Below are 26,144 nucleotides of genomic sequence, written 5' to 3'. Positions count from 1 at the left end.
TTGGCAGTGAACATGCTAAGCAGGCTAGGTCGCAAATCCTCCGAATCCAAGGAGCCGGAGAAACAGAGAGCCACCAGCTCGGCGTCTGATGCCGAGAAGAATCCGAAGAGGCAGAAGACCTCTTCGAGTCAGTCTTCGGATCCAAAAAAGCCGGAATCGACTTCGGCAAAGGGGAAGGCGAAGACTCAGAAACCCCCAAAAGCGCCACAGAGAGACATTGTCCTGGGGGGTTGTGGATCCGGAGCGGTTGCGGCCACTTCGGAACATATCTCTGAGCCCTTTTTATGGCCAAAGGACTTTGTGGAGGTGAATTTCCTTCTTGATTTTCTGGTTTTGCTTCTTTCCTATATTTTTTGTGGCCCCTCTGTTGACTTTTTTCCTTTTTCCATTTTCAGAGGAACAATATGCTCTGCAAGCTCGTCACAGTTGAACTCTCTAAAGCGTCCAGCGATTATGATGAGATGCAGAGGAATTTGAATGCTGCTCGTCACCAGGCCGAACATGCTCGGGCAGACTTTGAGGAGGCAAGGGCCGCTAGGATCTCGGCTCAGGATGAAGCCCAGCGTGCCAAAAACCAGCTCATCATCCAGAGAGAGCAGTCGAAACAGAGGGAGGCTGCTGCTGTGGTTGCTCAGGGGGAGGCTCTCCGTGTTTACACGGAGAAACTCTTTTTGAGCAATCAATTTTCGGCCCTTATCGGCGATCTGCTGAAATTGATGACCGATAACGCTGAGCAGGAACCCGGAGTCGTTTTGCCGCTGTATGGCCGAGAGATTGCAGCGCGCCTCCAGAGTCTGCCGCTCCTTGAGGAGCTTGCGTCTTCATCGGTCCTGCTTTCTGCTGAACGAGTCCGTAATTGCCGCGCTGACCGTGACGAGAACATGGAGGCCATCTTTGCCTCCTTGGGGCCTGTTTCACCCGCTTCAATTTTCAAAGAGGGTGAGCAGGAAAATGAGGCCGGCCGGGAGACCGAGCAGGAGGATCAGCAGACCGGCGATGGGGGCGCCGAGCAGGAGGGAGGGAGTAGGGAGGCCGAGGCTGAGACCGAGGTAGACAAGGAGAAAGAAGCTGAAACCCACAGAGAAGCCGGAGACGAAACTGGCGAAGTATGATTTCGTCTCCCTTCTCTTAGTTTAGTTTCTTTCTTTCTATTTGTAAAATGGCCTTGAAGCCCTCCTTGTGTAAATTTTTTCTTTGAATGAAAAAATTCTCCTTTCTACACTCGTGTCTTCTTTATAGCTTTTCTTAATCTCTTTTACTCCTATTGTGGTTTACTGCCTGCTCGGTAAACTGAAATGCCGAACTGACATAGCTGCTTCGTATTCTTTACTCTAAGGAGCTGGAGGTACTTCACTGGAAGCGGCTATACTCTTCGGCTTTAAATGAAGCTGAGAAAAAAGCTATAGATGACCAGATGAAGTATGATGAACTCTTGGCTCGTTTAGTGGAGCTGGAGTCCAACAATAAGGACTTAGAGTCCATAAGGAGAGATCTAGAGGCCGAGCTGAATACTGTCATCGCTGATAGGACTGCATATGAAGACTTCATCAGCGGGCGCGGGGGAATGACTATATCCGAAGTTCAGAATCAAGTTGATGAACTGTGGGAGAAGCTTCATGTACTCCGGAAGAACAATGTGCTGGAGAGCTCGGCTTGCCAACAAGTTGTGAAATCATTGCGGCGCTTGGCTTCCCTGTACGACATCATTCTTTCCCGGCGTCCCGCGATCGAGAGATTCCTTAGCCGTTTCCCGCTAACAGACGCTCACGCTCCAACTCAAACCTCGGATCCACTTACTCAAACTTCTACTCCAAATCAGCACCGGACTCAGGAGCAACCGGAAACGTCAAGACAAGAACGTACTCCAAGTCAGCAACGGACTCAGGAGCAACCGGAAACGTCAAGACAAGAACGCCCTGAAGTTCGTAGAGGAGTGGTGAATATGAGTGAGCAAGATCAGCGAATGCTTCGTGAAGAGACTCTTCGCCGCCGAGGTGCTAGAACTTCCCGGACTCAGAGAAGAGGCGGTAGGTCGATCAGAGCATCTCGTCCACCTACTGATTCTTCAACTGCTCGGAACGCCCGAACTCAGCATCATGAGGACTTTTTGGATAGGTGGCTCAACTTTAGCAACCGTAGACAGTAGAGTAGTCATTTGTAATGGTGTAACGCATTCTCGTAGGGCAGCGGAATTGTATGCCCAACAAGACTTAGTAAATGAAATTTTTTCATTTCGCTTCTATCACTGCGTATTTACAGTTCAGCGATTTTTTATTTCATTTATTGTACTCGTCCTCGGTCTTATGAAGTAAACTCTTCTTTGACCGGACTGAGTTAGTATCCTTATTTGGCGAGTTTTATCGCTTGGATTGGACTTTCCCTGTACTCGTCCTCGGTCTTATGAAGTAAACTCTTCTTTGACCGGACTTAGTTTGTGTCCTTATTTGGCGAGTTTTATCGCTTGGATTGGACTTTCCCTAGTTAACCGAAGTGGTTTTCGGCTTATTGCAGTTCGTTTCAAACGAATTGCTTGTTTCTTAAGCTGAATTGTGGAGTCTTGTATCTTCCTTAGAAGCTTGGACTCACAATTGTCTTTAATAATTGATCTAAAAAGGGGATCAGCCTTTAAAGAACAATATACCTCAGTAACATTTATAAGAGACAAAACGCACATAGAGAGACAAAACGCACATAGAGAGACAAATAAAAAGGACGAAAAAGATTTTAATCTTTTAAAAAAAACGACAAGTATAAAGAACAATACAAATATGAAAGCACATACCCCTAGGACCGAACTAGACACGAGACTGACCGGACCTTGTCTCTTACAAATAGAACTTCTTGAGGTTGGAAATATGCCATGTTCGGGGTACTTGTTCTCCTGACATGTGAGTCAATTTATAAGACCCTTTTCCCAGGACTTCTGACACCCGATACGGACCTTCCCATGTGGGTTCAAGTTTGCCCAGCTTTTCTGCTCGGCTTACTTCATTGTTTCTCAATACGAGATCTCCCACTTGAAACTGCAGCTTTTTCACCCTTTGGTTATAATACCGGGTTACTTGCTCCTTGTACTTGGCTTCTTTTATGAAGGCCAATTCTCTTCTTTCTTCGGCAAGATCTAGTTCGGCTCTCAGCCCGTCGTCATTCAGTTCTGTTGAGAAATTAAGGGTTCGGGGGCTGGGTATGCCGATCTCAACCGGAATTACGACTTCAGTGCCGTACACTAGACTGTACGGAGTTTCACCGTTGGAGGTTTTTGGTGTAGTTCGGTAAGACCATAGGACTTGAGGAAGATTTTCTACCCATTGTCCTTTGGCTTGTTCTAACCGAGCTTTTAATCCTTTCACCAAAGTACGGTTTGTTACTTCCGTTTGTCCGTTTGCTTGTGGGTGAGAGACTGAAGTGAACCGCTGTTGAATATTCAACTCTTGGCACCAATTCTTGAATGTTTTGTCAGTAAACTGAGTCCCATTATCTGAAATGAGGATATGGGGTATGCCAAATCGGCAAACTATGTTCTTCCAGACAAAATCTAATGCCTTTGAGCTTGTTATCGTAGCTAATGGTTCAGCCTCCACCCACTTTGTGAAGTAATCCACGGCAACGATCAAGAATTTCATTTGCCGGGGAGCTTGTGGTAGTGGTCCTACTATGTCTATGCCCCATTGCATAAAAGGCCAAGGGCTTTGCATAGCACATAGATCAGTCTGCGGCATCCTTGGGATATTTGCATGGATTTGGCATTTCGTACATTTCTTAACTAGCTGTTGATGTGAATCAAATTTACATTGTTATTCTCATAACTTTACATGATTTATATAGTTTGATGCTTGCAAAAGTGTGTTTTATGGTGTAGGAAGAGGAGTAAATGGTGAGACAAAGAAGGAAGCTCGGAGGGTGAAAATCTGTGCAGAAAGCTCTCAAAAGTGGCCACCCGGCCGGGTCAATTTAATGCCCAATAATTCAACCCGGCCGGGTGATTTTCGCGAGGCATGAGAAATCCAGGAGGGGTCGAATTTATGTCACCCGGCCGGGTTAATTTTATGCCCAAAAATTCAACCCGGCCGGGCTGATGAGCGAACTGCAAATTAGCAGTTTATACTGCAGTTTTTTCTTTTCCCAAGGAAAAGGCTGCAAAAGGAAGGGCAGTGACAGAGGGGAGAGAGGGAAAGGAGACGGATCTGGAGAGGATTTGTCTTGGAAATTGAGATTGAGTTGGGGAGAAACAAATTGGTGAGAATTGGAGTGGAAGTGACGTGTTTAGCTAGGAAAAAAGAATTATCAAAAGCCAAGTCATCATCTTCAAGCTCCATGGTTTCAAGGATTTTCATCTCCATTATCTTTGTTCTTAGTTTGATTATGTTAGGCTAAGAATATTGTGTTGCTCCAAACATATAATCGGATAATTTGTTCGAGTGATTTATTCTATGTTCTTCTTTATCTTATGATCGTCATTATCGCAATTTCATTGTTTAAATCTATTACTTTTGGTGCATCATTTATAGTAGATACTTTTTCTTATTCAAATGTCTCTTTAACTTTGAATAAGATGGATCATTGTGGTAATGAATTATCAATTAGATTTGTTCAAATGATAATTTGATAATGGATTTCTTGAGCTTATAGTAGTTGATCTTTGAGTCTCGCGCTTCCGTAGGATCCTTAGATTAATGAAAATTAGTTTATAGAATATGTGTTCAACTATTCTTAAACTATTGTTTGACAAGCATGTTCAGTGCTAGCATCGAGAATTGATTTCATAGTCCCGTGATTCATAAGATAGAGTTTGATATTAGAATAAATCACCGTTTTATCCATGAGTGTTTGGAGTAACATGTCCTTCTCTTCATTCGTCTTACTTGTTTTAGTTTGCCTATTTGTTTTTGCATAATCTAGAAATCAAAAATCTTCAAATCAAAATATCTCTTAGTATGAGTTTTCCAAGTTTTAGAATTAAATAATCTTTCCTTCCCTGTGGATCGACACCTTAATTTACTACACACGACCCTGTAATCTTGCAGCGAAGTAGTAATTTTTGGGTTAATTAATTGAACTTGAGTGATAAATTATATTGTTGTGAAGGACCTAAAATTACACATCAAGTTTTGGCGCCGTTGCCGGGGAAGGCAATAGATTGTTTAATTTCTAGTTTGTGTTCTGTGTTTTATTTGATCTTTCTTTTTATTTTGTAGGTACTCATTTCGTTTTCTTTGGAGGTGATAGCTATCTACCACGTCTGGACTTGAAGACGAAGGAGTATATTTTCTAGGTGACATTTTCTTAATTCTAGTTAGGTAGTTAGTTTCACTTAAGCACACACTTTTTATAGGACTTACCCCGAAGTTGTCGAGAGGTCTCGCTTTCGGTAATAGGAAATATAGTGTGTTTGTGCTTGGTGTATTTTCTGTTGCGCAGGTTTAAAAAAAAAAAAAAAAAAAACAGTGAATGCACACACGGTCACAAGGTACACCACCGTTTGGACTACTTTGTTATCAAAGAAGAAGTAAGGTTAGAGGGTCAGAGTTTGAGATCTTCCCGGACTATTCGAGTCCATTCAGGAGTAATCGACTCTTTGGTGAAGAAAGGGATCAGGATTCAGACGGTGAATCAATGGCTGAGAACAATGAGATTCCACCACCCGTGGTGAGGTTTGGCGACACTCTTAGGTCGGGAATTGAGCACCCGGGGGAGTTTGCCTACGCAAATGACAATGTCAACATTCCACCTCACTACATTAGTTTGGTGAATGGAGGAAATCTTTTCCATGGACGAGATGAGGAAGATCCGGTGAGCCATCTCAATGCCTTTTATGAGCTGACAAATTCTCATAGACCTCCAAATGTGGAGCATCATCGAATCAAGAGGGCCCTATTTCCGTTCTCGTTGAGGGAGAACGCAAGAGCGTGGTATGACTCACTCCCGGGCTACAACATAGCAACGTTCCAAGAGTTGAAGACGTTGTTCCTCTTGGAATACAATTCTCCTATGAAGATTGAGAAGTTGAGAGAGGAGATCACCTCTTTCCGACAGAAGTATGACGAGTCCTTCGCGGAAGCATGGAAGAGATTCACGGAATTGATAAGGAAATGCCCAAGTCACGGACTAGCTCCGGGGCATGACCTTTTGAAATTCTACAAGGGACTCAACAGTGAAGGCACAGGATTGGTGACTGCAGGTTCGAATGGGAACCTAGATGATCTAACTCACGAGGAGGTGAGGGCTTTGTTTCAAAGGCTGGCCAACAATCAACGGAATTGGCACAATCCAAGGCGAGGGGCTGATAGAGCAGGAGATACATTTGGTGCTACAAAGGATGCGGAAAGAGTGACCGCAATTGAGGCTCAACTGGCGGACATTAGCACTCAAATGTCGTCGATGACAAAGGCAGTTAAATCTCTTCAACTGACTCCTCAACCCCAAGCTGTGACGGTGATGAGATGCGGGTTGTGCCAAGGCGGGCATCATACTGATCAGTGCCCAAGTCTTCAAGGACCTCCCGTGGAGGATGTGAACTATATTGGCAACAATCGCCAAGGGTTCAATCAAGGCAACCAATATAACAATCAGCAAAATTGGAGGCCTCAACAAACGGGATGGAATCAAGCTGGTCCTAGCAACAACTCGGGTAATCAATGGAGGAACAATACTCAACCCCCGGGTTATGAGAAGAAGCCATCAGTCGAAGATCAGTTGGGACAGATTCTCTCTTTTATGTCTAAGAGTCAAAAGGAGAACGAAAATTTCAAGGACAAAACAGTGGAAAAGTTTGGGCAGATGGAGGCTACTATGAGAAATCTCGAGACTCAGATTGGACAGCTGGCTACGGCATCACATACGAGGATTCCTAACACTATCCCAAGTAATACTGTACCCAACCCGAGAGGCAATGAACAGTGTAAGGTAGTGACGTTGAGAAGTGGTCGTGAGTTGGATTCTACACCATTAATGGACGGCCAAGGTACTTCCGGCATCTCACACGCAGGGGCGGATGAGATGTTAGGCTTGCATTCCTCGCACGCAGGGGCGGATGAGGCATGTAAGGGAAGTCCCGCGTTGGTGCATGGCGCCCAACATGGTCAAGAACAGGCTGCATCCGGCAGCAAGGAACATGGTGTAGAATCCGAGGTAAGTGAGAGGTTTTTAGCAGAAAAGAAAGGAAAGGAAAGAATAGAGATGGAATCAAAGAGACAGATGACGACAAGTCCAGCACTAGATCCGAAAAGCAAGTTCAACTTCCCCGATCACATTCCTCCTCCACCATATCCACCAAAGAGGAAGAAGAGGGCTCCAAAAGAGAAAAGCTTTGAGTGGATGATGAACGTGATCCGGAAAGTGAATGTGGATGTATCATTGGTGGACCTCTTCACTAATTTCCCCAAGTTCTCCAAGTTTTTCAAGGACATGATGGCAAATAAGGAGAAACTTCAAGATGAGGGGATAGTGGCCTTGAGCATGAATTGCTCACAACTGATTTCGGGAATGATGCCAATGAAGAAGAGGGATCCGGGAAGTTGTGTGATTCCTTGTGAGATCGGTAACACAATCTTCACGAAATGCTTATTAGATCAAGGATCGGGGATCTCACTGATGGCATTGAAAACTGCACGTGCCATTGGACTGGAGAACAGAATGGAGCCCATCGACATTGCTCTACAGTTGGCTGATCATTCCATCGTGAAGCCCACTGGAATAGTAGAGGATGTCTTGGTCAAAGTCGACAAATTTATCATCCCCGTTGACTTCATAGTCTTGGACATGCCCGAGGACAAAGAGGTACCAATTCTGTTTGGTAGACCATTTCTCGCCACGGGAGATGTGTTGCTTGGAGCAAAGGACAACTCAGTCACGTTCAGAATTAATGGTGAGCAAGTGACCATTAATGTTGAGAAAGCGATGAAGCATCCTAGTGATGCAAAAGCGTGTTTTAGAGTTGATGTCCTCGACAAGTGCATTTTTGACAAGATGTGTTGCTCGGCAAGAATAGAAGGAAGCGTGTATGATAAAGGAAGTTTGGAGAGAGACTATGGTGCGACACTTAATGTCGATTTTGATGAAATAGAAGATTCTCAAGTTGATGAACCAAGTCTCGAGAATGAATGTGTGGTGGATACTTTCACGGCAGATGTGAAACCTTCAATCGAAGTACCACCAAAGCTAGAATTGAAGCCACTCCCGACAAATCTGAAATACGCATTCCTTGGTGAGGGTGAATCTTTACCGGTTGTGATATCGGCGATGTTGAATGATGAAGAAGAATTGAAGTTGATAGAGCTACTGAAGTCACACAAGAAGGCTCTAGGATGGTCCATTGCTGACATCAAAGGGATTAGCCCTGCAATTTGTATGCATAAAATTTTGATGGAAGATGGAGCTAAACCGGTAAGAGAAAGACAAAGAAGGTTGAACCCACTTATGCAAGAAGTGGTGGAAAAAGAGGTGAAAAAATTGTTGAAATTTGGGATGATCTATCCCATTTCCGATAGTGAGTGGGTCAGCCCGGTGCAATGTGTACCGAAGAAAGGAGGAATAACCGTGACCGTCAATGAAGAGAATGAAGTCTTAGCAACTCGATTGGTAAACTCATGGAGAGTTTGCATGGACTATAGAAGATTGAACAAGGCGACAAGAAAAGATCACTTTCCGCTGCCATTTCTCGATCAGTTGCTAGATAGAATTGCGGGTTATTCTCATTATTGCTTCTTGGATGGATACTCGGGGTATAATCAGATTGCAATTGCCCCGGAAGATCAAGAAAAGACGACATTCACATGTCCTATTGGTACGTATGCCTTCCGCCGGATGCCTTTTGGGTTGTGCAATGCACCGGCTACATTCCAACGTTGCATGATGGCAATTTTTTCCGATATGAATGAAGACATTATGGAGATCTTCATGGATGATTTCTCCGTCTTTGGATCCTCATTTGATCTTTGCTTAGAAAATTTGAGACGGGTCTTACAAAGATGTGAAGAATCGAATCTCGTGCTCAATTGGGAAAAATGTCAATTCATGGTCAAAGAGGGCATAGTGTTGGGACACAAGGTGTCGGAGTTGGGATTAGAGATGGATAAGGCTAAGATTGATGTGATCTCGAAGTTACCTCCCCCAACGAATGTGAAGGGCATCCGTAGTTTCCTTGGACATGCGGGATTCTACCGACGGTTTATAAAAGATTTTTCAAAGATTGCAAAGCCACTTTGCAACTTGCTTGAAAAGGATGCCAAGTTCGTCTTTGATGATAAATGCCTTGAGGCATTTGAATTGCTCAAGGAAAAGCTAGTCGAAGCTCCTATCATTATCACACCCGATTGGTCGAAGCCATTTGAATTGATGTGTGATGCTTCGGACTATGCTGTGGGGGCCGTTTTAGGCCAAAGGAGAGACAAGGTCCTACATGCCGTCTACTATGCTAGTAAAGTACTCAATGAAGCTCAATTGAATTACACCACGACGGAGAAGGAAATGCTAGCAATAGTGTATACCTTTGAGAAATTTCGTGCATACTTACTTGGCACGAAGGTGGTAGTGTTCACGGACCATTCAGCTATCAAATATTTGATGAATAAGAAAGATGCAAAGCCTCGGTTGGTGAGATGGATCCTCTTATTACAAGAGTTTGATGTAGAAATTAAAGACAAAAAGGGGACCGAAAATTTGGTAGCTGATCATTTGTCTAGGCTAGAGGGATTGGAAGAGACGGAAGATGAGAGAAAGAAAAGGATCAACGAAAAATTTCCCGACGAGCAAGTGTTGCAAGTGGAAGCTCGGGAAACATATGTGCCGTGGTTTGCTAATCTGGCGAACTACCTTGTCACGGGTATTATACCAGAAGGGTTGTCTTCTAACCAAAAGAAGAAGTTTTTGAGTGACACCCGCACATATGTTTGGGAAGATCCATTTCTCTTCCGTATTTGTAGTGATGGAGTGATTCGAAGGTGTGTTGGAGAGCATGAGCACCTTCAGATTTTGTCTGCTTGTCATGATTCTGTATATGGCGGTCACTTTGGAGCACGTCGAACCGCATTTAAGGTGCTTCAGTCCGGATTCTATTGGCCATCGATCTTCAAGGATGCAAAGGCCTATGTAGAGAGATGTGACAGTTGCCAAAGAACCGGCAATATCTCGTGGAGAAATGAAATGCCTATGAATAACATTCACGAGGTAGAACTTTTTGATGTTTGGGGTATAGACTTCATGGGACCGTTTCCCAAGTCTAATGGGCAGCAATACATTCTCGTAGCTGTCGATTATGTCTCCAAGTGGGTGGAGGCAGTGGCCTCGGCAACCAATGATGCCAAAGTGGTGTTGAAGTTCATCAAGAATCACATCTTTAACCGCTTTGGGACACCTCGAGCTATTATCAGTGATGGAGGAACTCATTTTTGCAACAAGTTGTTTGAAAACCTCCTTGGAAAATATGGTGTCCAACACAAGGTTGCTACCCCTTATCATCCCCAAACGAGTGGTCAAGTTGAAGTCTCCAATCGTGAGATTAAGCGGGTGCTTGAGAAAGTGGTAAGACCGTCTCGGAAGGATTGGGCTCAAAAGCTAGATGATGCTTTGTGGGCATATCGAACGGCGTATAAGACCCCGATTGGAAATTCGCCATACAAGTTGGTCTTTGGAAAAGCTTGTCATTTGCCGGTAGAACTGGAGCATAAAGCTTATTGGGCTTTGCAAAAGCTCAACGTGGATTATGATGCGGCAGCTGAGAAGAGAATGTTTGACATGAACGAAATGGATGAGTTTAGGCTTCATGCATATGAGAGCGTTGATCTCTACAAGGAGCGTGCTAAGAAGATACATGATGCAGCCATCAAGCCTCGTCATTTCCATGAAGGACAACTGGTCCTTCTATACAATTCTCGGCTCAAACTGTTTCCGGGCAAGCTCAAGTCAAGATGGTGGGGTCCTTATGTGGTGCACAATGTGTACCCCTATGGTGCTGTGGACATTCGAGATCAGAAGAGTGATTCTATTTGGAAGGTGAATGGCCAACGCTTGAAGGCTTATGTTGGAGTTGAAAGTGGCATGGAGGCAAGAGAAGTGGCTTCTCTGGTGGAGCCAAAAGTGTAGATCAAGGATGAAGAAAGTCGAGCCAACGACTATAAACAAAGGCGCTGATTGGGAGGCAACCCAAGTTTTTATTTTTTATTTTTCTTTTATTTTTGTTTTCTTATGTTGGAGGTTTTGTTTACTCAATTCTTTCCTCTAACATTTATTTTGAATTGAGTGTTTCTTTTTGTAGGTTTTGTTTCTTTTTGTAGGAGCAACATGGAGATGTGACATTTGTTGGAGCTTAAGAGGAAGCACACCCACAAAGAGATATACACCCACCCTCCCACCCGAATGCACTATGGACTTCATGCCAAGTTTGGGGGAGTTATCTTTCCCTTTACTTTATAATTGTTCTTCTATGCATGCATTGAGGACAATGACGCATTCAAGTTTGGGGGGGATTTTTATGCTTGATGCATGTTTATTGGGTGTATTATTTGATAAAGGTGTTTTGAATCAATGTATTTGACGGGTGCATGCTTTATCTTCGGCTTTCTGGTTGGGAATTCGTGCTTGATTTTACTTGATCTTTGAAGCCGAGGATGAATGGAATGGGTGCATGAATCTATTTGAAAAAGCATGTCGTGATTACATCCGATTTCTTGAGTTGAGGAGAGTGTGAAAATTGCATGACTTGTGGAAATTATGTTGGATTGATTTGCTTTATCGAGTGAAGTGCTTGCGTTCGTTTGTGTTAACGATTTGGGAGGATAAGGCACTAGGATAAACTCTATGGCCAAATGATCACATGCCTAGTCCATCACATGATCCCCTAGAAGCCACTTTGAGCTTAATTCCCTATTCTTTGTGTAAACACTTAGCCAAACACTTAGCCACTGAAATAAGCCTAATTTTAGCCTCATCGATTGACCTTGCTACTATTTGGGTGCTAAATACAAGTTGAGCTTTGTGGTTTGAGTTTGAGTGTGGGGTGGTGAATTGTAAAGTATAGATATCTCTAGACTCGATGTAATGTGAAAAGAATGAAGTTCTTAGAAAAAGAAAAGGAAAAAAAAAAAGAAAAAGACGACCTCTAAATTCGCAAAAGTCGAGGTCTTTACAAAAAAAAAGAAAAAGAAAAAGAAAGAATAAGTTGATGAAATAAAGATAGAGCTTCGACATTTGTTTGATGTAATCTTGTCTAGAATAGATCTCAAGTTTGGGGGAGTGTGAGTTGGGTTGTAAAATTGTTATTGTTCTATCTTTGGAAGGATGGTGTAGGAGGGAAGATTTTGGCACTCAAATGTGTAGCCTTTGAGCTCATCATCCATATTTATCCTACCTTGTCCCTAGCCCCATTACAACCTTGAACGAAGACCTTGGACCTAATCGTTGATACTTGTGGATGTACGTAAATAGCTTGGTAGAGTTAAAGAAGTTTGGTTTGAAATCCGCGAGTCTATGTGGTAAGTAATGCTTGATGAGTCAATGATGACGGTTTGAGTTGTATGATCCTATGCTTGGACTTACTTTGATGTGTACCTTGACTTGAAGTTCTAAGTTGATAAGTGATGGTTCATGAGAGTGGGAAATCTTGATTGAAATTGTTGGGGGTTTAGACTTTGTCATTCATGTCTCTACGTGATTCATTCTTTTGAAAACTTTTGAAAAAAAAAAAAAAAAAAAACTTTTGTGAGTTGAGCTTCAAAGTGTTGTGTTTTATATGATCTTGCCCGAGGACGAGCAAGTAAATAAGTTTGGGGGTATTTGATGTGAATCAAATTTACATTGTTATTCTCATAACTTTACATGATTTATATAGTTTGATGCTTGCAAAAGTGTGTTTTATGGTGTAGGAAGAGGAGTAAATGGTGAGACAAAGAAGGAAGCTCGGAGGGTGAAAATCTGTGCAGAAAGCTCTCAAAAGTGGCCACCCGGCCGGGTCAATTTAATGCCCAATAATTCAACCCGGCCGGGTGATTTTCGCGAGGCATGAGAAATCCAGGAGGGGTCGAATTTATGTCACCCGGCCGGGTTAATTTTATGCCCAAAAATTCAACCCGGCCGGGCTGATGAGCGAACTGCAAATTAGCAGTTTATACTGCAGTTTTTTCTTTTCCCAAGGAAAAGGCTGCAAAAGGAAGGGCAGTGACAGAGGGGAGAGAGGGAAAGGAGACGGATCTGGAGAGGATTTGTCTTGGAAATTGAGATTGAGTTGGGGAGAAACAAATTGGTGAGAATTGGAGTGGAAGTGACGTGTTTAGCTAGGAAAAAAGAATTATCAAAAGCCAAGTCATCATCTTCAAGCTCCATGGTTTCAAGGATTTTCATCTCCATTATCTTTGTTCTTAGTTTGATTATGTTAGGCTAAGAATATTGTGTTGCTCCAAACATATAATCGGATAATTTGTTCGAGTGATTTATTCTATGTTCTTCTTTATCTTATGATCGTCATTATCGCAATTTCATTGTTTAAATCTATTACTTTTGGTGCATCATTTATAGTAGATACTTTTTCTTATTCAAATGTCTCTTTAACTTTGAATAAGATGGATCATTGTGGTAATGAATTATCAATTAGATTTGTTCAAATGATAATTTGATAATGGATTTCTTGAGCTTATAGTAGTTGATCTTTGAGTCTCGCGCTTCCGTAGGATCCTTAGATTAATGAAAATTAGTTTATAGAATATGTGTTCAACTATTCTTAAACTATTGTTTGACAAGCATGTTCAGTGCTAGCATCGAGAATTGATTTCATAGTCCCGTGATTCATAAGATAGAGTTTGATATTAGAATAAATCACCGTTTTATCCATGAGTGTTTGGAGTAACATGTCCTTCTCTTCATTCGTCTTACTTGTTTTAGTTTGCCTATTTGTTTTTGCATAATCTAGAAATCAAAAATCTTCAAATCAAAATATCTCTTAGTATGAGTTTTCCAAGTTTTAGAATTAAATAATCTTTCCTTCCCTGTGGATCGACACCTTAATTTACTACACACGACCCTGTAATCTTGCAGCGAAGTAGTAATTTTTGGGTTAATTAATTGAACTTGAGTGATAAATTATATTGTTGTGAAGGACCTAAAATTACACATCAGCTGTACTGCTTCTTGTACCAAAGTTGGCCAATAATATCCCCATCTCAGAACTTTTTTAGCTAATGCTCTAGCTCCGATGTGGCTACCGCAAGATCCTTCATGAACTTCTCTAAGGATGTAATCCGTCTCTTCTGGTCCTACACATCGCAATAACGGTTGAAGGTAGGACTTTCTATATAGGACTCCTTCATGAAGTTCATACCGACGTGCTCGGCATGTGATTTTCCTTGCTTCTCTCTTATCCTCGGGCAGTTGTCCTTGATCTAGATACTTTAATGTTGGCGTCATCCAGTTTGGTGAACTGGTTACTGAGTGTACTTCAGCTTCATCAATGCTTCTGTGCGGTAATTCCTCCACTTTTGAGCTCGGATATGAGGCCAACTTACTTAAAGTATCTGCTCGGCTATTTCCCGCTCTGGGAATGTGGATTATCCGAAAATAAGAGAAATTTCGGCTAATACTTTGCGCTTTGTCCAAGTATTTTTTCATCCTTTCACCACGGGCTTCACTTGTACCCAGCATGTGATTCACTATGACTTGTGAATCACAATGAATTTTGAGAGATTTGACAAGTAGATGTTGCGCTAACTGAAGTCCGGCAAGAAGGGCTTCGTATTCGGCTTCGTTATTAGTGGTTGGGAATAAGAACCGAAGTGAATAAGTTACTTCGTGTCCGTCGGGAGCGATAAGTAGAATACCAGCTCCACTTCCTGTCTTATTCGAAGCTCCATCTACGAATCCAACCCAACAGTCCGGCGGCTCTACTTCGGGTTTCTGGGGCTGTGTTAGTTCATCATTGGTAGGATTTTTCTGTTCGGCAATAATAGGGATTGCCTGATCGAACTTTGCCTCTACAAGAAAATCTGCCAAGGCTTGTCCCTTGATGGCTTTCCGAGGTAGATATTCTATTGAATGTTCTCCCAACTCTATGGCCCACTTGGCAATTCTGCCTGATGCTTCGGGCTTAGTCAAAACTTGCCGAAGTGGAAGATCGGTTAAGACGCATACTTTGTGAGCATAGAAATATGGCCGCAGTCTCCTTGCTGCATTTACTAATGCCAGAGCAATTTTTTCCAGAGGTTGATACCTTGTTTCGGGACCTCTTAATGCTCGGCTTGTAAAGTAGATAGGACGCTGCTTTAGGCCTTCTTCTCGCACAAGCACCGCGCTAATGGTTTGATCTGATGCTGCTAAATATAAGAATATCACTTCGGCATCTGTTGGAGCAGAGAGAGTAGGAAGTTCGGTTAAATAACTTTTGAGTTCGTCAAAAGCCTTTTTCTGTTCGGCTCCCCACTCAAACTTTGGTGCCTTTTTCAAAACATTGAAGAACGGCATTTGCTTTTCGGCTGCTTGGGAAAGGAATCTATTCAGTGCGGCTAGACATCCAGTTAGCCTTTGCACATCATGTATGGACTTCGGCATTGCCATGTTCTGAACAACTTGAACCTTTAGGGGATTTGCCTTGAGTCCTTCCTTTGAAACCCAACAACCCAGAAATTTTCCCGAATCTACCAAAAAGGTACATTTTTGGGGATTGAGTTTGAGGTTGGCTTTTTTGAACACGTCGAGAGTGGATTTGAGATTGTTTTAGTACTCCGAAGTGCTTCTGCTTTTAACAACTATGTCGTCAACATATACTTCAACCTCTTTTCCGATCAGGTGCCGAAATAGCTTATCTACCATCCTTTGATATGTGGCTCCGGCATTCTTTAAACCAAATGGCATCTTTTTATAAGCAAAAATACCGAAGTCAGTAATGAAAGCCGTTTTTGAAGCATCATTCTCATCCATTAAAACTTGGTGGTATCCTTTATACAAATCAAGAAAACAGAAAATTTCGAAGCCTATCAAAGCTTCTACTTTTTTATCTATGTTGGGAAGGGGGTAGCAATCTTTAGGACAGTGCTTATTTAGATCTGTAAAATCTATGCACATCCGCCATCCTCCTTCTTTTTTCTTGATCATCACAGGATTGGCCACCCAAGAAGGATATTTTACTTCAAATAATACATCCGCTTTCAGTAATTGGCGGACTTCGTCATGGATGACTTGATTTCTTTCTGCCGCAAAGAGTCTTTGCTTCTGTTTTATAGGCCGGACTGAAGGATCAATATTTAACCGATGTGTAATTACCTCGGGAGACACTCCAGTCATGTCCAACGGAGACCACGCAAAGACATCTTTGTACTCTTTGAGGAGCTGGATGGTCTTTTCCCGGAGTAGAGGTGTTCCCGCGAAACCGATCTTGACCGTTCTGGATGGATCGTCTTCGTATAACTGAACTGGTCGTGAGTTCGGCTCCGGTGTGACTTCGTTCATTTCGCCTGCCTCTGACTCCGGCTGCTGTGATTGCTATGCTTGATGGTGCCGATCTGATTGTTCGGCACTTTTAAGCGCAATCTGCAGACATTCTTTTGCTCTCTTTTGATCACCTCGGATGACTGCTATCCCTCCTTTAGTGGGGATCTTGATTGTGAGGTGATAAGTAGAGCAAATGGCCCGAACTGTGTTGAGCCAGTCTCTTCCCAGTATAATGTTATACGGGGATCGAGCTTTTACCACAAAAAACTCGATCACCGTACTGGAGCTAGTAGGCGCTCTTCCTACCGTAATCGGAAGGCTGATAATACCTTCAGGGCGGGTGTCCTCCTGGGCGAAACTTTTCAGAGGAATTGGGGCCGGACTGAGCCGAGCTGGATCCACTTCCAGTTTATCAAAACATTCTTTAAAAAGAATGCTAACCGACGCTCCTGTATCCACAAACACTCTGTGTATCAGTTTGTTTGCCACTCCAGCTTGAATGACAATAGCGTCTTGATGAGGAGAAATGGCCGGGACGGGATCTGCATCTGAAAATGTAATTACTTCCTCCTTCTTCAGCCTTTTATGTGTTGGCTCCTCTCGATTGAAGCCTCTGCGCTCTGATTTTAGAGACGATTTAGTCTTCCCGGCTGGGAGAGCGTCAATAGTCTGGATCACTCCATCATATTGCGGCTCGTCATCGTCTTCGGGATCCTGTTGCCTTTTAGGATCCTGAGGAGCGCAGTTCGCACTTCTCTGTTTCTTATTCTTTTTCGGCGGCTTGCTTTGGTATTTTTTTAACGTCCCTGCTTTCACAAGAACATCAATATCTGCTGCCAAATTTCGGCACTCCTCGGTATCGTGACCGTGGTCTTGATGGAAGGAGCAATATTTATCCTGACTTCGGCGCGTGGCCGATTTCGTCATCGACTTTGGTTTTTCGAACATATCAGAATGCAGTTCGAAAATTTCCGCTCTCGACTTGTTCAATGGTACGAACTGAGCGGGTGGTTTCTCCGGATTGAGACGTGGTCCCAATCTGTCTTGTACCGGTGCCCTTTGAATTCTTTCAAAAGGAGTTCGGCGAGGATGTCCCTGATCGCTATGATCGGGCTTCCTCTTGTCTCCTCTGGAAGAGCTGTCTAAAGACCGTTTTCGACGGTCTGCCTCATCAGCCCGAGAAAACTGGTCCGCAATGTCCCACATCTCTTGAGCTGTTTGCGGACTGCATTCAACGAGCTTTCTGTAGAGAGCTCCTGGCAGAATTCCATTTTGGAATGCCGAAATGACAAGTAGATCATTGAGATCATCTACTTGTAGGCATTCCTTGTGGAATCTTGTCATGAAGTCGCTAATCTTTTCATCGCGACCTTGACGTATAGAGAGCAGCTGAGCCGAAGTGATTCGGGTTTCAGCTTTCTGGAAGAACCTCCTATGAAAAGCATCCATTAGATCTCTGTAAGATCTAATGCTGCCTTGAGGGAGGCTATCAAACCACCTTCTTGCGTTCCCGATGAGCAGCTCGGGAAACAGCTTACACATATGAACCTCATTGAGACCTTGGTTCGCCATATTATACTGATAGCGTCCCAGGAAATCATGAGGATCCACTAACCCGTCATAAGTCACTGACGGAGTTCGGTAATTCTGTGGCAACGGAGTTCTGGTGATATCATCCGAAAATGGAGTCTTCAGCGCTCCATACATAGCGAATCCGACATCTCTGCGGTATGGTGGAGATGGAGTTCTCCTGTGATTTCGGTAACAAGGAGGAGAAGGAACATATCGGTGGTGAGGATTCTTTCTCCTGGAAGATACGACACTACTGCGGTAGTGACTTTCATGTCTGGAGGGGGAGGGAGAATCCGCCGTTTTCTTCTCCGGCTTCTGGCTCTTTTGCAGGAATGTTAAGAACTCATCCTGCTTCTCAGCCAAGAACAACTTGACAGCCTCATTCAAAGCGAGCTGCTGGGGAGGCTAGGTGCGATGACTTTTTGAGTGGTTTGTTCTTTCACCGTGAGAACTGGAGGCAGATTTCTCCCGAGGCTGTTTTCCCGACCTACGGGCTGGACTAGCTTCCTCACGTTCATCACGGACGGAAGTATGGGTATTATGTGATCTGGTACGCATTTTTTGGTGGAAAAGGATCAAAAACTCGCTTTTATCACAGTTTTGGTTCTCTGTTTCCCACAGACGGCGCCAGTGATGATGTCGCGAATTTTTGATGGGAATAAATGCAAGTAATAAACGATCACAACACGGAAAATTACGTGGTTCGATTTACTGAGGTAAATCTACGTCCACGGGAAGAAGAGAGGGCAAATTTGTATTGCTTGGTCTCGCTTACAGATTACAATACTGATTTGCTATAAGATTCAGGATCTAGAGAGCTTAACCCTGGTCTATCTGATCTAAGTTCTATTTATACATTCGAACTAAGATCGTGGTTTGCAGCCCTGGTAGTGGGGTTGATAACTGCTTAATACCACTAAATAGATCGTGGGTGTAATGGAGGTCGTGGAGATCCTGCATGGGTCCACTATCTCCTTGTTCGGTCGAATACTGAGACCGAACTGCTGAACTTTGCCGATCAGCTTTTGCCGATCTGAGAGTTGAGCTCGATTGGTCGGCTTTTACCGAGCTATAGGCTGTGACCGAACTCTTTGGTTGTGCCGAACTGATACTCTTTCTTGGGTTTTGGGCTGATGGGCCGTCACTGCTATCGGGCTCGCACTTATTGTTTAGTTGTTTAGTTCGTATCCCATCACACATAATATAATTACTTTAGTCTTTTTCAGATCTATTGCTCTCAATATGGTTATGAAATGCATACAAGGAAAGGAACCAAAACGAATTCATTGACACACCTGAAGAGATGTGTGAATATGTATTTTCTGGGATGGTAGAATAAATGAATTTGGACAATAAATGACACCAAAATCACAGGTTCGGAACTAGTACTAGCACACTTGCAGCAGTGAGGTCACGAATGTCGTCTACCTACCTGCAACTCTTCAATAGATAAGAAGACGGAGTTGCACCACCACCACTGCTGCTTAAAAATTTCCTAGTTTCCTTTCCTGGTGTTTCACATTCGCTAAAATCAAGTGCGCGCCTCTCTGCCTGCAATGCATTTCCCCAGGTTAATATTTATATACTTTAAGCAAAACATGTGAATGAAGTTCATAAGATCTTAAAGGAAAATAGTAATACCATCAAATTTGAAGCTGAAAGGGAATGATGTTCTGCCCGAGTGTGTTCGTTCTCCTTCTCTCGTTGCTCTTTTGCGCAGCATTTTCCCTTGAGTAATGACTCTGGAGTTTCGTCGCCCAACACCTTCTGGGCATCAGATAATGCACCAGCAGTCTGCTCGCCCAGTTGCTTCATTAATCCAATGGCATCGTAACTTCGATTCCTTGGGCTCAAGTAACCAATATCCTACAAAAGAATATTCATTCTGGGATAAGATCTCAGTGGATGAAGAACTTCTTTATACTTCTTGATCACTCGCATGCCCCAGACCTCAATAGTTATATCAGTATCGACTCTGGGTCCCGGTAAGATAGTGTTACCAAACCAAGGTGAAGGACATTCCATGCTCCACTTAAATGGTGTTCCCACATACCTAGTAACAGAAAAAAAATCAGAAGTGAGAATGCAACTGCTAGCAGATGAGATACAGTGGCAGGTATCTTACATTCCAGAACTTTCAGCTTTCTTCTCTGTAGGACTCAAGGACTGAGGAGCAGTGTTGTCTTTCTCAGCTGACGATAATACACGTCCAGGCTTAGATATTGTTTGTATTCTCCTAGTATATTGATTTCCAAGAGCTATGGCACTCGGACGATTTGTTCTGTCACTCTTAGTTCCAAAGCGGTCAGGAGAAAAGAATAACATGTCATTCATGTCATGCTCAACAAGGATCCCAGACAACTCTTTTGCCTGTCAAATAAGAGTAGTGAGATTATTATACTATGATAAAAACCAAGAAAGACTCATCTGATTCATAATTGTGATTCAAATATGAGCTTTTACATACTTTCGAAAAATATGATCAGAACAAGAAAAGAAAATCAAACTCGATTAACCATTACTACTTTAAAGGTGATGGTAATTACAATGTCTAAACCTTTTTTCACTAAGGAAATTGATAAGTGCATAAACATTTGGTGCAAATTTTCTACAGTAAGCTATTTTGTGATTCTCTTTCTTGGTTATTTCATTGCAAAACTCAACAGCAGTGCATATTAGCACCATTGCCACTGAATCAATCCACATGGAGAAGGAGACCAGAGAGCACTCACCTTATCCATTACATCTTTATCAATGACGTTAGTTTGGACTTCTTCCACAGCAGCTTGTTCCGTTTGCTTTCCTGAACATTCACTGACAATATTATCTTTCTGCAAGTTTCTGCTCCCTGCAATGAGATAACTTTGATTATCCTCATTATTTGCCTCTTCACAAGCATGGGTGGTGTTTCCTTTTTCTATAAAGTCTCCTTGCTGGTTCAAACCTCTCTGGTCTTCCATACATTCGTTAAACATAACCTCCAAACAAGATATTTCATTAGCCATATTTGAAACTGATTCAGGCTTAGAACATGCAAGTTTCTTCTCGTATCTCTTTTCTGACAAAGGGGACAACAAGTCGCGGGGTCTTTTCCTCAGTATTGATGGCGTGCTTGTAAAACTTTTGGCAGCACTTTTTAGAGAAGCTACAGGACTAGCATCTCTAGACGGTGAATCCCAAAGTTTTAACGGCGTCATGGAGGATAACATCAGCTGGCGGATTCCCAGCGGACTGTACTCCTGATGCATGTCGCTACAAGACTGTATAAGATCACAGCTGAAAAATGGAATATCCAAGCTTGGAAAACGAGGAGGCTCATAGAATAAAGCTCCTGAATCCTGCTGTTCAACTGATTTTTTGTCCTTGGGAGAACCGCATGGTGAATCAGCATTCACTGGTTGCAGTACAAAATCATTGGCAGGAACTAGTTTTGGTGATCTCTTGGCCTCATCAAAATTATCCTCATGTGGAGAACAATTAGATTCATTAGCACAGAAAAAATTGTCCAGTGTCCGTGGGGAAATAAGCGCAGGCTCATCATCCACATGTGTAGAATAGTCAAACTGATCTGTATACGTTCTTAATAAGACTGGAGCATCATCAGGTGGAAGTTGAGTAGGAACATGGTCAGGTTGAGTAGACAAAGCCCCCTGCATACTTGAATAATCATGGACAGGAACAAGGTCAGGTTGAGTAGACAAAGCTCCCTGCATACTAGAATAATCATTGACAGGAACAAGGTCAGGTTGAGTAGACAAAGCTCCCTGCATACTTGAATAATCATTGACAGGAACAAGGTCAGGTTGAGTAGACAAAGCTCCCTGCATGCTTGAATAATCATGGACAGGAACAAGGTCAGGTTGAGTAGACAAAGCTCCCTGCATACTTGAATAATCATGGACTAATGAGTTTTCTGATTCATGAACATTGGAAATATCATTTACAGAGAGATGTCCACCATGGCCCATTTCAGGATATACCATATTGCAGTCTGCATTTGTTACTGGATTAGGGGTGTCAGAAACCACACCCATGTTTACCATGGAAATGGAACCATCCAGATGCATGTAAGTCTCTGTTGGAAAGTTTATTGCATCATGATTCTCACTCTCTTTTAAAGATTGCATGAATATTCCACATGTTTCATGCCCAAGATCCAGCATAGACATGTCAGGATCATTGGTATTTGCTTGCCAAACTTCCCCGGAAAAGGTCCTCCAATCTAGAGATGTATCCTGCTGAGTTAACTTAGCACCCATTTCACACTGTGCTTCTAGTGTGGCATATGTTACTTCTCGAAACTCAGGAGGATAATCGTCAGTTGTTTGGTGATCCTCATCGTGATGAGTGGTTCGGTTGATTGTGTTGTTTACAGGTTGAGAAGTGCTGGGAAAAACTGAAGCTTGACTGCATGCGGAAGCTCCCTCCACTTCTGCTCCATCTTTATCCTCTCCACTGCTTTGTTGTGCCTTTGAAGAGGATGAAAGTGCTGATTGATTTGACTGGATAACAAGTGGTGTGCCTTGGTATTTTGAAAGTAACCCTGATGCCACATACATATCCACTTTCTTCTTGACAGAAGAATTCCAATGATTTTTAATCGCATTATCGGTTCTGATGGCATACATCAGATAGAAACAAAATGAGTATAAACAAGAAGATATAATATGGTATGTGGATGATATAGGAGAGAAAGCTGATATATTTTTGTGGAATTATTAGTTCCTCTATGTTGTATGATTCTGTACCTTCCTGGCAAGAACTTTGTCAACTCTGCCCACTTATTTCCATAAATTTGATGGGCACGAATCAAAGCTAGTTCCTCCTCTTGTGTCCAAGCTTCTTTGTTTATATTAGGATTAAGATGATTGTGCCACCTTCAATACAATATCATCAATAGATGAAGCATCCTAAGGAGTAAATTCAAGAAATGATCTTTACATTTGCAGATTTTGAAGGGAAGTGAAGACAATGTACAAGTATTTTTTGTTTGTTTTCTCAACTACATAACTGCTAGTTAGGTTCAATCTTTTACCTCACAAATCATACTTTGAACAACAAAATATTTTGATCAGAAACTTTCACCTTTTGAGGACATTGATAACCAATCACAACCAATAATGATTTACTGTGTAATTTAGCAAGTAGAAAATTCAAACAATAATCTTATATATCTTGCTATAGAAGATGAACATCAAACAGAGTCATGCAAGCTTACCGTTCCCGACATTGCTTTCCAATACGCCCAGGAAGATGCTGTGCAATGGTAGACCACTTTTTTGGACCATATTTGTTCACCAATTCAACTATTACTTCATCCTCCTAATAATTGATAAACAAAAGAACCGTTGCATTTCCATTATGTCGTCTGGAAAGATCAGATGCAAAAACGGAGAAAAAGAAAAGGTGCCAAACCTCTTTTGACCATGGACCTTTGACAAGTTCTGGATTCAGAACTTTTTGCCATCTGTGTAAGCACTGTACATCTGCTCGATCCTTGAAACACTCGGCTACATATCAACATTACATAACACATAAACCGAAAACCACTTGAAGAGTTAGATGCTGATCTACAGAATGATAAAGGCCATATCACAGCAGAAAACTGCTGCATCATCTCATGTACAAATATCAAAAAGAGAAAGAACAGAAGGCTGGTGCAGGTAAATGCTTCAGGTGCTGAACCCAGTAGTTGGAGAAGTTACAGGAACTTCAATGCTAGTTTTGGTTTTACAGGTAGTAAATGAAAAGAATCTAAAATTCGTAAGTCTACCTATCTTTCTCCAGTTTTTTCCTTTGAAGCGTTGAACAGCCATCCGTAAAATTTCATCCTGTCAGAAAATAGAATATAGATATATATACTGAGTTAAAAATAAAACTTAAGTGCCAGCACATTTGTTACGCTTCAGACTGAGGTAAACAGTGCCAAAATCCAAAGAAAAAGTGATACTCGACTTAACTCGGAAATTTCCAAAACTGCATACACTTTGCGGTTTAAAAATGAAATGCATGCACATTCTTCTACCAAAAGATCAGAACTCGTTTTATAAGAAGTCAAGCAAACTACTTTTGAGTGCTAATTAGGTTGGGGAAGGTTGAATGGTTTTGACTAAAAAGAATCGTCATAGTAAGGTAATGGTAAAAGAGTGCATATTGATGCATCATATATGCTATTTAACTTCCAACTTTTCAAGCATGCCTATGCATCTAAAAGTATCATGCTCTAACATAATGGACATCCGATATTTCCACCAGATAAACTAAAAAGGAAATGAGAAAGAAGATGCTGATAGAGACAGATAAGTATGCATCTAGAGAGATATAGATAACCTCTTCTGGTGTCCATTGCCCTTTTGTCGAACGTCTTGTCGGACCACTTCTTCTCCTACACAAAGAGAGCACAAGTCAGGTAAACCAACTCCAATCTGAAAAAAAGAATCTTACATAGTGTAAAGAGTACTTCGACTTGTTGATGCAAAACGAATGTGTATATTTCTAAAGGTGCCTTTACCTCCTAATGCAATATTAGTACATGACATACTTAGCAGAAAACAAATGTAAAATGATTACTTTATGCATAGTATAAGCATTCTATGGGCTCAAAAAAATTACCCTTGCAAAGGTTGAACTCTTTGTAGACCATCTCCAGAACCTTCTGAAGGAGTATTTGTAATCTGATGATTCTGATCACTTTCCATATTCACTTAAAAAACAAAATAATCGGCATAAGCCAGTTCTCTCACGTTGGCAATATTCTCCAGAATGTTTTCTCCATATCATGATATGCAACCTATAGAACGGTATGCACTGCCAGTCGCCAGATCCAGGATGAGGTGAAATGCTGAGAATGTGGTATCACACAAACAAGAGGTCAGGTTAGATGAAAGATGAAGATATGCAACAAAATTAGGTAATTGCCATCATATCATGAAAGCCAAAGTTGTTATGTTGTAAGCTTTCTCAAAAAATGAACAGGGTTCTAAGGCTTTCTGCATTTATTACCAGCTGAATATACTAAATAGTAGTAGTAGAAAATAAGTCCTTTAAATGACAGATCTGTATGTGAAGAAAACTGAAGTATTTTCGTTGCCTTCTCTTTTCTGACAACATAACAACAGTTGAGGTCTTGTAAAAAATCTCACAAAATCAAAAGTTAAAACAACCTAATGACAGCTCAGATTAAGTAAAAAATAAACAGGGCAATGAAGTGCTGATACATCAAAGTACTACTAGCAAGCCTCTGTATGTAGTCTTCAAACTCCAAAACTAAGCACCACTAAATTGAACTCACAAAAAACTAAACGCTAAATCTTGCATAGTTGGTAGAGATGAAAAGTGCATGGAATTCCACCAGCCATTAGAGAGTGAGAAATCTCACAACATAGCCAAACTACTAAGCTTGAGAACAATCATGAACAGTATAAACTACATTTCCAATTAATCAGCAAATCCAACATTCGTGATTCTGAATGCAAAAGGAAATTTCGCAGACAAAACGTCAACTGAAGCAAAATATACTGCATTAGCAACTCTAACGTGATATATCTCAGACAAACGATCAAACAGAAAAAATCCACGCAGGTATACAGAAGAACTCCAGCTCTAAATTGAAATACTATTTCCTAACTACATCTCGAAACGTGAAATCCTCAGTTCATAAACCCGGCCACGGCATTACAGAAAATACAAATACTAACAGATAATTTATTAAAAACAAATAGCAAATTTACAAAATTAAACACGAGTTTCAGAATCTCACCGATCTCAGCTCGACGATCTTCTCCGGCAAATTAAATGATCAAACTCTGCCCAATCGGTTCGACACTCATTTGCAGATTCTAAACCAAATTTTCGTTTTCACTTGAATTCGCACTGCTCAAAAACTAATAATCGTCTACGAACACAGCTCAGAAAACAATAATCATCCACCTCAGTTCAGTGCTTGTCTGCGTTTGTTTGGGGAGAGAGAGAGAGATGAAGAGAGAGAAAAAAAACGGTCCCCGAATTCAAAAATAATAGGGCGGAGAACTGTTACACACACTGACGGTAAAATACGAATAGTTTTATATACGCCGATGGCTACGAGCTTGCCACGTAGGATATCTGAGTTCGTTGTTTGAAGACTTTTTCAAATAGTATTAAATGTAAACGTATAATTAATCCCA

General features: G+C 42.0%; 1 protein-coding gene and 1 non-coding gene across 2 annotated transcripts; both read right to left on the bottom strand.

The window, feature by feature from the left end:
• Nucleotides 1-6,000: 6,000 nt before the first annotated feature.
• On the bottom strand, nt 6,001-6,107 carry LOC121785624. Its single transcript, XR_006047009.1, has one exon. It is a non-coding gene; the product is annotated as a small nucleolar RNA R71 (small nucleolar RNA).
• A 13,140-nt stretch (nt 6,108-19,247) lies between these two features.
• Nucleotides 19,248-25,984, bottom strand: LOC121784556 (transcription factor MYB3R-1-like). Its single transcript, XM_042182717.1, has 12 exons — nt 25,739-25,984; nt 24,592-24,820; nt 24,310-24,364; nt 23,753-23,810; nt 23,395-23,489; nt 23,198-23,301; nt 22,728-22,856; nt 20,712-22,593; nt 20,105-20,349; nt 19,930-20,032; nt 19,621-19,845; nt 19,248-19,530 (listed from the first exon to the last, which is right to left on the bottom strand). The coding sequence occupies exons 2-12, from the start codon at nt 24,675-24,677 to the stop codon at nt 19,408-19,410; spliced, it is 3,105 nt and encodes a 1,034-aa protein (XP_042038651.1). The 5' UTR covers nt 24,678-24,820; nt 25,739-25,984; the 3' UTR covers nt 19,248-19,407.
• Nucleotides 25,985-26,144: the final 160 nt, after the last annotated feature.

This window comes from Salvia splendens, chromosome 21 (genome assembly GCF_004379255.2).
Source record: "Salvia splendens isolate huo1 chromosome 21, SspV2, whole genome shotgun sequence".
NCBI classification, from domain to species: Eukaryota; Viridiplantae; Streptophyta; class Magnoliopsida; order Lamiales; family Lamiaceae; genus Salvia; species Salvia splendens.
This window is presented reverse-complemented; position numbering and strand designations above follow the sequence as displayed.